Raw genomic sequence first — 13,246 nt, forward strand, 5'->3', positions numbered from 1 at the left:
TCTTCTCAGTCGCATTGGCTAGCGACCTGCAATGACAAACCGAGGGTCACAAACTCGTGACCTTGTTTCTTCGGCCTGCACAATGTCTAATAGTTATCATCTCAGTGCCTTACACGGGGACACAGGTGCTCCAGTTCACCTCGGTGCCTGCCCCTCCCTGTTGTCTCACCCCCAGCCTGGTCCCCTCATTCACAGGTGCTGCTGGGAGCCTGAGTGTGGGAGCTGCTGCATCTGATTAGAGGGCACGACGCACACACGGCCCTCAGTGCATACTGTCACGGGGCTCGGCCTAGGTGGGTTCCTTCGATTCTCAGGGTGCTCCCTGCAGACACAGGGACGTTCATTCACCTGCCAGCCCACATATATGCCCTGGCCCTTGCCACGGGCCTCCATTGTGCTTGGGGCTGTGACTGTCACACGGAACATGACACAGGGGAGCTGCCTTCTCTCTGAGGCCAAGTAAAGGGAGTTATCAGTGTTTTGCCCCACGTGGTGGTAGAGGCGTGATAAAGTCGTTTCTTTATCTTCATCTCAATGTTCTGACTCTTTCCCCAGTTACCGAGGGTTTAATCACAGTGGTCGGTTTCTTTTCCTGTAAGATGCTGTGATCAGACAATCAGATCAACAGGGCTGGTGTAAAAACAAAAAAAAAACCCACTTACTATTTTGCTTTGTAAGTAAAAACCATCTTAGATGCAAGATTATTTGAAGTAAAACAATTTTCAATGGCATGCATGCTTAGGACCAACTGTAGCTGAGAATCTCCTAGCAATTGGACAGGCTAGCACAAAGCCGTTAGGTTGGTCTCGGTTTTCCAATATAAGCCTTCTTTGTATATGAGCCATCAGGCTCTCTGGATGCTTCTTTGCCACCAGGGCACTGGCTGGGGAGCAGGTCTCCCCAGGGTTGGGCCTCTTCAGCCACTCAAAGAATCCTGACTTACTGGTCAGTTTCCCGCCTCTCTCCGTTCAGTGGTGGAAATACAACGAGCAGCTCCAGGGACAGTCAACTTCTTGGAGCACAAAACGTGGCTGGCTTAGCCACCTTCCGATGCGAGTAACCCAGATGCAGAGTAAAAACAGATCCAGCTGGACTGTTTGGCTCACTGCTTGGTGAGTGTAATGAGGTCGAACCCTTTAAGGGTTTCCATTCAATGTATTGTTGAACATGCGTGTGCACGGCTTTGCAAAGTGCTTTTCACTGGCATCTCACATTCGCTCGTGTAACGACAGCAGCAGCAAGCTCCAGCTACAGAAATGGTGGTTGGCACCACCTGGCGTGTGCTGAGAGTTTCCATGTGCCAGAGCCGTGGCTACAATTCTGAGGTCCTCCCGCAGTTGGTGGGCAGGTCGGACCCTGAGGGCACCCAGTCTCCCGACTCCCTCTCGTCTGCTCACTCTGCTACCTGGTTTTCACTTCTCAAGATGCACTGATGGATTTGAAAAGGTTTTAGGAAGTAAGTCATGCTTCTTTTTGAGAAACGTAAGCACATTAACCTCTTGTTGAGCTCAGGAAATGTGCCCCAAAGCTCTTGTCATCAGATTCTGACACTCGTCTGGGAAGAGCTAAGGAAGGCTGGCCTTGGCCGCTGAGTGAGGCTCCCCTGCATGGGCCCGGACGGGCACAGAGCCACTACACGGTCTGCATAGCTGCCTTAGGCCATGAGAGTGGTGAGGGGCCTCCTGTTAAAATGTGGGGTGGGTGTGCACGGGGAGACCCACTACAAGGTGTTGAGGGGTCACCGCTCACAGAAAGGTTGCCCCAGAGTGAGTAAATGGTTGTGGAGACGCAGTTCGACTCCATCCCGTTCTCACAGGAAACAGCCTCACAGGCAAGGGGCTGGTGGTCACACGGTCCAGGACTGAGGTCCTTTCCCCTCCATCCTTTCATCACAGGGGATCCTGGGAGGCTGGTGAGTTTGTGGCCACGTGTCTCCCGGCCAAATCGTTCCTGCGGGAACTTTGCAAGTCATCAGCTGGGGTTCGGTGGGATGGTTAGAAGGTTCCATTAGATGGCTAGCCCAAGGTGACTAGTTAGATGGTTGTATTAGACACTAGCCTGAGGGGACTAGTTAGAAGGTTCCGTTAGGTGACTAGCACGAGGTGACTAGCATTTAATTTGCCTGCCTCCTGTTCTAGGTTCAGAAGTAGGGCTAGAGTAATCATTTGTGATGGCGGTTTCCTCAGGCATTCTCACCTTCCTCTCTCCACTCCCCTTCACCATTTTTCATTTTTCGTGACTGTGAGTCTGTATGTGTTCGCTTCTCAACGGCAGCCGTGACTGGCCAGCTCAGGGACTGCAGAGCGAGCCGCCGACTGGTTGGTGCTGAATTCTGGTCTGTTTTCCAGTGCAAGGCCTCGCCTGGTCCCCTGACCTGTCTCGCGTTGTGATCTTTGTGGTCCCAGGGTGACGAGCTGGAGAGTGTGAGAGTGTGGTTAGCCGGGACAGGTCGCCACCACGAGGAAGGGGCCCCAGCAGTGAAGTGTGTTTGTCAGAGGGAGGCTCCTGGTTGCCGCTGTTGATTCTGCTGTCCTACCTGCCCTCGCCCGGTGCTTAGACCTCATCCTGCTTCTAGGGACGAAGGAGGCCCCCTCAGAAACAGAACAGTCCTGCTCATCTCTCCAAACTTCCCCAGGATGGGACCCTCTGCTTGACCTTGAGGGCCAGAGGGGAATGTCTGCTGAGACGCCAAGTTCTCCTTCAGGTGTTTTCCATTGGCTCAGTAGGTCAGATGTTCACGTTTCTGGGTCTATGGCTGCCAGCTTTCCTCGTCTCTCCGGGGACATGGTGCAGTGAACCGTTTATGTATTTCTGGCTCTGCGTGGAAGTGACTGATTACCACGATTTATAGATGCTGCTGCGAGATCTCCCATCCCGGTCACCCAGCGTGGGAAAGAGTAGTTCACGCAGCAGCCAGAGGACGGACAGAATAGCTTCTGACCAGAGGAAGGGGAGAGAGCTGGTTCGTGTCTCTGACAACACCTGGAACTCTGCAGCGGAAAGACAGGACTCTTTTTAGTTAAAACCTGTGCATTGGCACGTATTTGTGAATTTACTTACGGTAACGGCATTTATAAGCCTTGACTTAAAAAAATTCCCTGGTGTTCGCACATAACTTCAAAGAATCTTAAGGAGAACCGCCCTCAGTAAATAGAGGAGAACCACCTCTATTGATAAGGAGAACCACCATAAGTGGAAGTTTCCAATGTTCTTAAATAACCAAGGAACTGACGAGTTCTGCGGCCCATTATTTTGAGGGTGGGAGCAACTGACAACTTCCGTGCGTTTGCCCTTTGACCTCCTATTGAAGGTGCCGGCCTCCTGAGGCCATTGGAGGGGCTACCTTTCCGAGGTTCTGGGAGGTCAAGGGTGCTTTCTCCAGAAATTTAAAAACTGTCCAGAGTAAAACACACTTGGGCAGGAGTGCTGGGCAGGGCACATACAGAGCGCCCCTGCTGTCCTCTGTGTGACTAAGACGGAAGGAAGGAAGGGGACACACCGGGGTGGGGGGGGGGCCCTGCCAGACCAGCTGCCCGAGGAGCCATTTCCCATCTCCCCTGTGCTCCGCCAGGACCCATGTCCCCCCAAATCTCCATGGAAGCATGTGGGCCCCCATTTCCAGATTTCAAGTCCTTCCAGGAACCTTCTCTGGTGGCCCTTGGTAAAGGTTATGGTTAACACAGCCTCACCCTAAACTAAGCTAAGGATGATCTGAGCAAACAGGCAGCATTGAAATTTTTTTTGTAGCTTCTCCTTCATGCCATTGCGTCCCACCATAAACATGATCAGTTGTTATTTTTTATTTTATGTTTAAATGTTATTTGGTAGTAACAGCATATCAATTTCAGGTATAAAACTTCATAATACAACCTCTGTATACTCAATTAAGCATATTATTTTGATGGCAATTTTGGTTCTCCTTATATATTTATTCAGAAAACATTAAGCATTACCATGTGTTGTGCACATGCGTAGGTTAAGGCGTGTATATTGCATGTGCATGTAACACATAAAGTAAGAGGTTCCCCACTTTGCTGCTAACTAGTCGAATCCCTAAATCTCTCTGGGAAACCTGCAAAGCGAGGGGTGGGGCCAGGAATTTGAACTCTGGGGTCCTTTGCAAGACTGGTCTTGTGTGACAGTCTCCCCGTTGCTGTGACGGGTCCCACCCAGCACGCCCTACACTCCCAGCCGATGCTTCCGTCTGCTTGCTTTTCAGAAACGTGAGAATAAAAACTGGAGAATGGTTCTTTGAGGAACGAGCCAAGAAATTTCCAACTGAAGGTAAGTGCTCTCAACATCTTTACTAAATTAAAAATGATATATTTCTAGTATTAAAATATTGGGCTTAAAACTTTTAGCTATAAACAACTTTACAGGGCGAGGGAGACAGGTCTCTAGCTCCTGTCCACCTGGCCCACTTGCTGTTAGTTTCCCCTGCTGTTCCCACCTTTGAGGGCAGCGTTCCCCCACCTACCCCCCTACCCCCTTTCCCCTGATGCCCTGCTTCCGGGAGCGATATCTGCTGCCCCTGAGATGCCAGCAGTTCTGGTCTGCATGTCCCCACATCATCCGAAGTGCCAAAGATGATGCCGTTATTTGGGCACTTCTTTCCCCTTCTCTCCACTAGCAGAACCTGTGCTTGGAAACCCGGTTGGCCCCTCCCAGCACCGAGCACAGCCCCTTGTTCAGAGCACCTGACCGGAGTAATCGCCTGGGCAACCCAGGCCCCAACACGTGGATAGCATTAGAACTGAACAGATGCTCACGATTATGAAGTGACATGTCACGATTATGTATGTGAGTGGGAGGTGTCTCTGGTCTGGGGCCAGGAATGTCTCATAAAACATTCGCACTGTTGGTGCGATGGTGTGATCAGTAGCTGGGACTCGAAACCATGGAGAGGACTAACTGGGCTGTGGCTACGGAGGTGCCGTGGCAGAGGATGTGCGCCGTGCAGATACAGTAACCGGTCAAAGGTGCACACACGTGCCGTGAAAATCAAGTGGGGCCAACGTGCTCTGCAGACCGCATCCATCTACGGGGGTAACATGGGCGGGTGCCCCCCAGTGATGTGCGCCCACGGAGACTGCATGCAGGGAGCCTGCGGAGCCCTAGAGGGAATGGGTTTGCTGGAAACGCTTCCTCCCCCGCCCCACCAGAAAAAGTGATGGTATGAGGTAGAGAAGTAAGGTATTTATATCAACCAAAAATGTGTCGTCAAGAACAGGCAGCCCTGGCCTGAGTGTGGCCGCTCGGCTTTTATAAAAGGTGCTGTGAACGGGGGCTTGTATTCAGTTGTCACAAAATTCTCCCCAGATTCTGTTCCCAACTCTTCTCACTCAAGACAAAAGGGTGCGTCTGCCCGATTTACTGGAAATCTGGAGGAAAACACGGGGCTCACTCACGGGGGTGCTCGGGAGACAGAGTGTGGCGAGTGTCGGAGCTCCTGCAGACGGTTCTTCCCAGCTCCTGTCCTCTCTCCGGCTCACCCCCCAGCAGCCCTGTCAACACTTCTCTTTTTTAAAAACACTTCCTGCCCAGGGGAGTCTAACATTCCAGACACACTGCATGCCTGTTTGGGAACCGCAGCCCTGGGGAGCGTGCCCCTGGCCCTTGAAATGACTGAGGCGCGTTCACCCTGCGAGGGGTCCCGGGCTGTCGGCCCATCTAGTGCAGGGCTGGGCAGAGCTATGGCCCAGGGGTCACCTCTCAGATTAGGGGTGCTGCCTCGTTTCATTAAATTGTGTTTGCTGGGGGGCTGGTGTCTTCAGATGGCAGGTAGATCCTTATTTCTCTCACTTGGTTCTAGTTCACAAACAATAAAACTGTAGTGAGTGAAATTTCTGTGATTTCATTCAGTTTCGTAGAGAAATACCCGCCAAGTGTAATATTTACATCACAGAGTAGTGGGTGCATGATATTCCGTAGTGCATGGGACACACTCAATGCACATCCGCCTTTCTCACGAACGACTTCAGTCACTAAGTGTTTTGTAATTTCTGTGGTTGTCTTTATCGTTATTAGTTTTTTTGTCCTTTTATTTATTTTTAAATCTTTATTGTATTTTTTTCTGTGATTTATCAATACCAATGCTGTAAAGACATCTCCTGGATGTTTTTAAAAATACATTTTTGTAAGTTTTAGTATCATTATTTCAATTTAGTAAATTACTATGCAGACCAGAACTTGTGTGTATGTGTGCACACACATGTGCTCCCATGCACTCTGTCATGTGTGTGCTTGTGCCGTGTACATGTGTGCTCCAGTGTGCACACATACACATATGTGCTATGTGCTCTGGTACATGTGCTGTGTTAGCATGTGCACTCCATTGGGTACATGGTGTGTGCCCCTATGTGTGCTGTGTGTGAGAATGTGCATGTGTGCATACTCCTATGTGTGTGGTATGTGCACTCCTGTGTATATGCACTGTGTGCATGTGTGTGCGTGCTCGCAGGCCCTGGTCAGCCCTGCCCCTGTTGGCACGCTTCTTCTCCTGAGTGGAAGACGTGGCGCCTGGGCAGTGGGGGGACTTGCCTGAGATAAGTGGGGGAGTAGGAAAGAGGTGAGATCGACCTCCTCTCTCTCGTCCTGTGACTTTCCACAAGAATGAACACATCGGCAAGAAAAACGAAGTTGGAGCAGTGGAAGTCAGCTCAAACACAAACTGTTCTTTTTGTTTCATTGTTCCTTCCAAGGGTGAAGCAAACAGACAACAAAGAAATAAACAAATCCCGCCTCCTCTGCCTAGTTTCCGCAGATGCTGAGGTGCCAGGGTGCCTCGTGTTCCTGCTGTTGGATCTGAGTCGCATTGGACTGGGAACGTGTGAGGAGAAGTGGGGTCCCGGGTAGCGCTGGGAGCCAGACCACGGGTGGGGTGTCAGGAGAGGCCATCAGGGTGAGTGATGAAGGCTCCCCTGCATAGGTGGGGGCCCCTGACTTGTGTCTGGGCCCCTCAAATGAAACCTGGCTCAGTCACTGGCCTGCTGAATTGAGTTTGTGTTTTGTATCCCTTGAGGGCCAGTTAGGAAAACAGAAACTGGGCGGTGATTTAAACAAAGAATTTCATTCAGGAATTGGTCAAACGGGTATTATCAGAGGACTGGAAAGGCAAAAATGGAGCCCGGGGATGGTAATGGCAGGGAGCAGATGGCACCCAGGGCACCGCCGACGGGAACAGCAGGCTCCGCCCGTCCTCTGCCTCCCGACTCCCCATCTCCCACCTGTGGGCCCTAAGAGGGAGCCAGCTACAACCGTGGATCTCTGCCACCTTCTAGAACATTTGTGATCTGTGTGACACCTAGTGTTTTTGTCATGATCGTGTGAGCGCAGCTCTGTTCAGCCCTCTGCATCCCAAGTGGAGGCGAAAGGAAGATGATGTTTAAGCAACGGAGGCTTCCAGGCAGCTCACATCTGTGCTTCCTTCTGGGTGTTAGTTCCCTGGGGCCAGACAGCAAACTCCTCCAAAACCGGGTGGCTTCAACCAACACTATTATTTCACAGAGTTGTTGTCTTCAACTGACGCTGCCTGGGATGACAGGGGCGGCTTGCTCAGGGGCTCCTGTGCACACCTGGCCAGTTAGCACTGTGGGCGGGAGGCGGGTTGCTGCACACCTGGGTCGCTGCACACCCGCTCACAGGGGTTCTGAGCAGTTCCCAGGACCGGGTGCTGGCCTCCACCCCATGACCCTAGAGAGACAGAGCCCTGCAGTACCTTAAACATTAGTTTTGTTGTGGCAAAATATACATAACATTCAATTTACCATATTAGCATTTTTAGGTGTGCAATTCAAGGGCAGTAAGTATGCTCACATTGTTGTGCGTCCATCACTGCCACGTGTCTCCAGAACTCGTTCGTCTTCCCCAGCTGAACCCTTGCTCCCATGAAGCAGTGACTCCTGCCCCAGCCCGCCTCCCCAGAGTCCCCAGTAACCTCTGTTGTACCTCGCGTTTTTTGTCTCTATCAACGTCTTTGACGGCCTGGCCTCAGAAGTCATGCCTGGCCTTTCTGCTCCGTCCTGGGTTACTCAGCAGTGCGCTGTGGGTGGGAGAGGATGGTGTTGGTGCGAATGTCAGCAGGCAAGCACCATCGATTGTGTTTGTGATCAGACTATCGGTTTCTGTCTTGCTTTTATCTTATTTTCTAAAGATTTTATTTATTGTTAGAGAAAGGAGAAGGGGGGGAGAAAAACATCCATGTGTGGTTGCCCCTCGAGCACCCCCTACTGGGGACCTGGTCCATAACCCAGGCATGTGTTCTGACTGGGAATCTAACCCAGGGGCCCTTTGGTTATAGTCTGGTGCTCAGTCCACTGAGGCACACCAGCCAGGGCTCTGGCTTGCTTTTAAAATTAAGTTTAGCATAAACATTTGCCTGTGATATTAATACTTCTTCCAACATATGTTGATGACACGTAAGATACTGCAGGGGGTTGTGTTCAGGTTTTCACGTCACAGGGAGCTCTGTGGCAAACACCTTGGCACCTCTGTCTCTCTCCTTCGGGCAGCTTCTTAGAAGAAGCAGGAGTGGTCAGAAGTGTGAACGCTTGAAAGGTTTTGACCTATTTTGCCTGACCCCCCTGGGGACCGTGCCCATCGGCACTACCTGGTGGGGCTTTCAGGCCGCCCCCTCACCACACCTGGCCCCGGGAAGGCCGATCCCTTCAGACACAGTTTCCAATGACGTTTGTAATTCTGTTCTGAATGTAAAGTAGTACGTATTCACTTAAATAAGTGAAACATGAAGAAAAACATTACAAGTAATGTTAAAAACACAGCGACTTCGCCCTCAGGGCTACTGTTAATAATTGGGTATATATCACTTCTGTTCTTCGGTGAGTATTTGTTTGTGAGTGAACATGTACATTTTTAGGTAAAAAATGAAGAACGGGAAATTTTATGTGAGTCAAACTCATATATCTGTGTAATTGGGATCAAATTCTACATATGAACTTATATTCTGGTATTTCTTCACATAATAACTCACAAAGAGCATTTTCCCTATCCTTTTTTAAAATGATATTTCATTGTTTATGCTATTACAGTTGTCCTGATTTTTGCCCCTTGCCCCTCCTCCCCCCAGCACCCCCCTCCCTCAGGCAATCCCCCCACCATTGTTCATGTCCATGGGACATGTGTGTAAGTTCTTTAGCTGCTCCATTCCCTATGCTGTACTTGACATCCCCATGGCTATTCCATAACTACCTATTTGTACTTCTTAATACCTTCACCTCCTCACCCATCCCCCACACCACCCTCCTGTCTGGCAACCATCCAAACCCTCTCTGTATCCAGTGTTTTGAACTCTGCATCTGACAGATGGCTCACCTCCATTTTGTTTAGTTCTGTTTCTGCAGTTTTCATCTGTTCTTTCACTTGGGCCATGTTTCTTGGTCTCCTCGTTTTGGCAGCCTCCCTGTGTTTGTGTGGATTAGGTGGAGCTGCTTTGACTCTGTGTTTTGGTAACATGGTCTGATGTAGGAGGTGTCCAGTTGGGTCCAGTGGCACAGCCTCCCCTCTCACTCAAGCTGGTACTCAAGGCGCACCCTTCGTGTGGGCTGAGTCCATCCTTCTCTTGTAGTGGAGCCTTGGTGGCCGTTGGCACATCCAAGGTCAGCCACCACCTGTGTTCTGTCCAGGGTCACACAGCATAGGCTACCAAGTGGTGAGCAGATAGCTGCTACCTGTGCTGGCTTGGAGGTGTCCAGGTGTGAACTTGTGAGGTCAGGCCTGGGGAAATTTAGTGAGGGGTAAGGGGCTCACTAAAGCCACTTGCTGCTTGTTTGAGAGAATTTAGGAAAATCTGAAGCATGGCCAAGACAAGCTATTCGTATGGAAAAGCCACTGGAAACAGCTTGGGTGAACCTGAAAATTGGGTGGGGCAGGGCCTCAGGGAGTCGCCAGGGTGGGGCAGACAGTGTGAGCTGGGTTGATGATATCTCAGTACAGTGCCAGCTGCCAGCTCTGTGGCTCTGTGTGGGAAGGGCTCAGAAAAGGAAAAATGGCCGCTGCCAGCCCTTCTGTCCTGGAGAAAGCTGCCCCCCATCTCTTGCCTTGATGCTGGGCAATTTGGTTCCTCCCCATATATGCCTGATTCCTTTCAGCCTGCTTCCTCTGCACTGGAGCTCAGAGGGAATGAGTGAGTAAGTCTGTGCAAGGGCCCTTTAAGAGGAATTGCCTGGGACTCCAGAAGTTTCTGTCTTCCATAGGCTCAATCGCCACTGGATTTTTACAGCCAGAAGTGAGGGATACTTTTCTTTCTGGCACTAGAACCCTGAGCTGGTAAGTGTGGTGTAGGAATGGGACCCCTTGCTCCTCAAATCCCCTCCCCAATTTTTATCTGCCACATGTGGCAGCTTGTTCCATGTCTCCAACCCTCCTACCGGTCTTGTTGTGGTTTCTTCTTTAATTTCATAGTGTATGACTTCCATTCAACTTGATTTCTGATGGTTCTGAACAATGGTTGTTCAATAGTCTAGTTGTAATATTGATGTGGTTGTGTGAGGAGGTGAGCCGGGTTCACCTACACCGCCATGTTGACCGGAAGTCTCGATCTCCCTGTCCTTAAACATCATCACTATTGTTGGATAGTTAGGGAATTTCCAGTTTTTCTGTTACATTTTTTGGAGTTTATAATGTTATTAAAATAGTAAATAAAGTGCTGTGACCCTCCTGTAGTTAAGTCTTTGTCATGTCTGTGGATATTTCTAGAAATGGAAAGAGAGATGTTAGGAACATTGCCTCCAAAAGGCACGTGCCTCTATCAGCAGTAGGAACTGCCCTTGAAAATGGCTTTGTCCGTACGGGAAAGCCACACCGGCAGTCCCAAGTGGTTTCTTGGTATTTTCACTTGAATCCACCTACCTGCTGGTGTGGTCGAGTGTTTCTGCTACCTTGACTTTCGCTAGCTGTTCTCCAGATGTTAAGACTGTTAGCCCTTCTCAGTCCTGTAGGTTGTACCGTGTATCTTTATGTTTTTTTGACATACAGAGGTTTTTTCTTGTTTGTAGTCAAATCTACCTTCTGTACAACTTTGTTTTGCTTTCATGCTGAGAGATGTCTTCCTCATCCTATGAGAGGTAAGATATCCACATTTATCTCCTGATTTTTATAGTTTTATTTTCATTTAAGTCTTTATAATGCACGAGGAAGCCTGATCCAACTTTCCCACCCAATCATCAGTTTTTCTGGTACCACTTGTTACATAGTGAGTCCCTTTCCCATTTGCACGGGGGCCGGGCCCTCCGTTTGCATGGCTTTGGGTGCCCCTCACCCTGGACCTGAGCCCTGAGCACCAGGGCTCTCCGTCACCTGGGTACCACGCCGAGGCTGCCCCGCTCCCCTGCGGTGCTTGGTTGTCTGCCCTAACCAGGGGTTCAGCTCCGGAGCGCGGGAGCTCTGAGATGAGGCAGTGAGTGGAAAAGTGAGGACGGGGCTGCTGGGACTACAGCAAAATGTCCCCTGTGGGAGTTCCCACCGTCAGAGCTCGGCACCGGGTAGGCCCTAAAAACCAAGAGGTGCAGTTCTTTTCCTTTTTGGCATCGTCTAGAAACCTAGAGCTAGCTGAGTTTGGAGTTCCATTAAAGCGATTCCAGGAATCACAATGCCTTCTGTCACTCGATTTTCAATGTGCTTTCACTTTTCTCTATTTTAATGATCTTATTGAATATGTGCCATTTCAAATAAATGCTCCCAAACTGTCCTGGAAGGTGGACAAGGTGTAAGTAATAAAACAAAGAAGAATGCCAACTATTAATTGTGGCAGTTTGTTGTGCTAATTTTCCAATCATTAAAGAAGATTAAAAAACAAAAAAACTGAATCAAAATCCTTTATTTTGCCGGGTCAGGGTACATAAAGTATTTTAAATATTTTTCTTTCCTCAGAAAAGTTCTTTTTTCTGATTATAGATGGGCTTTTCTTCCTCTAAGATTTTAAAATTCAATATTTAGTTTTTTCATCTTTACACAGTTCCTCCTGTGCTGTGGTTGTGGTTTTTCTGTGGTGCCTGGGAACGATCGAAACGTAGGGACCTTCATGGGGTCTCCAGGCGTGTCTTTAGGCGTCCGGTGATGTCATCTCCCGCCCCTCCGCCCTTAGGCGTCTGGCAGTCCCCACAGGGGCTTCTGGGACCCTGGCCCCAGGGTCAGCTGTGAAGTATTATTTTAAATTTGAAGTCCCTGACTCAGTGGAACCAGGTGGGACCCAAGAGTGTATGTTTGACAAGTTCCCAAGTAATTCTCTCTATGCACTTCAAAGTGGAGAGCCACTTGGTAAAGCAGCGAAGTTAATACACAATTATGATGGTCATTTTCTCCATCACTGATACCTAGAAAACTGTAAATGAAACCCGATCTTGATTATAATTCCCTTGGTGTTTGCTAAGCATGGAAAGATAGTGCCCTCTTCTGGCTCCTTCCTGTAAATGCTCATATTTTACAGTGTTTTACAACCATGACATTTATTGCTTGGTATTTGAGCTTAAAAGCAGAAAGACGATGATATTAATACTTTCAGTGCTAATCCTTTTTCAAGTTAAAACTGCTTAAATGTAATGAACAAACAGTTTACGGTGGCTTTCACTTTGCTGTGATTGGGGAAATAAAGTGATTTGGGAGGGCTGCCCCCTAACAGCGCCCCTGATAGTGGATAGTGAGCAGTCCATCACGTAACCACCCAGAATGCTACTCTGTCTGATCATCGTGAAGGAAAGTAACTACTATTGCTCCTGCCAGGATGTGATTTAGTCTTTCAAGTGACTTTTCAGAGTTTTATTCTTTTAATGGGCAACTTGGATACGGTCCATCTGATCACAGGGCTGTCGGGGTAGCAACCGGCTGGCTGTGTAGCCTTCAAACACTCAGGGTCATGGATTAAAAGCAGTAGTTATTAGTGACTCCATCAGAGGCCCCGCATTGGCCACCCGTCTGCTTCCTGTAAAGACTCAGGAAAGGCCCCCAGCCCCGGAACTCGGCAGATGGCTCTGCGGGGATGATTCGCCAGAGCGCTCTGCTGAAGCCTTGTTTGAGCGCCTACTTTCACGAGGGGGCTCTTCAGGTGTGTTTCCCAGGCATGGAATTTTGTATGTGCTTTTATCTTTCAGGTAATAACCTTCCAGGGGCAGGTTCTTGATTTTAGTCAGTTTCAATTTCACAACGGTGTTGGCTCTCGACAAAGTAGCAACTCAAACACCGAGTTGCTTAGACAGTCCGGGGCACTTAGAGTGCACGTGTGTGTGTGTGTGTG

At 49.4% G+C, this 13,246-nt stretch overlaps 1 protein-coding gene across 6 annotated transcripts in view; it reads left to right on the forward strand.

Annotated features, from left to right (window-relative positions):
- SYTL3 (synaptotagmin like 3) overlaps positions 1 to 13,246 on the forward strand; it is a 94,239-nt gene that overhangs the window by 26,160 nt on the left and 54,833 nt on the right. For all 6 annotated transcript variants that reach the window (XM_037056721.1, XM_037056861.1, XM_037056650.1 and 3 more), the window contains one exon: positions 4,220 to 4,284. In XM_037056721.1, coding sequence (XP_036912616.1) covers positions 4,220 to 4,284 — 65 coding nt within the window. The remainder of the gene's footprint in view (positions 1 to 4,219; positions 4,285 to 13,246) is intronic.

This window comes from Sturnira hondurensis, unplaced genomic scaffold (genome assembly GCF_014824575.4).
Source record: "Sturnira hondurensis isolate 20B ecotype Veracruz unplaced genomic scaffold, ASM1482457v3 Scaffold0000167, whole genome shotgun sequence".
Classification (NCBI taxonomy): domain Eukaryota; kingdom Metazoa; phylum Chordata; class Mammalia; order Chiroptera; family Phyllostomidae; genus Sturnira; species Sturnira hondurensis.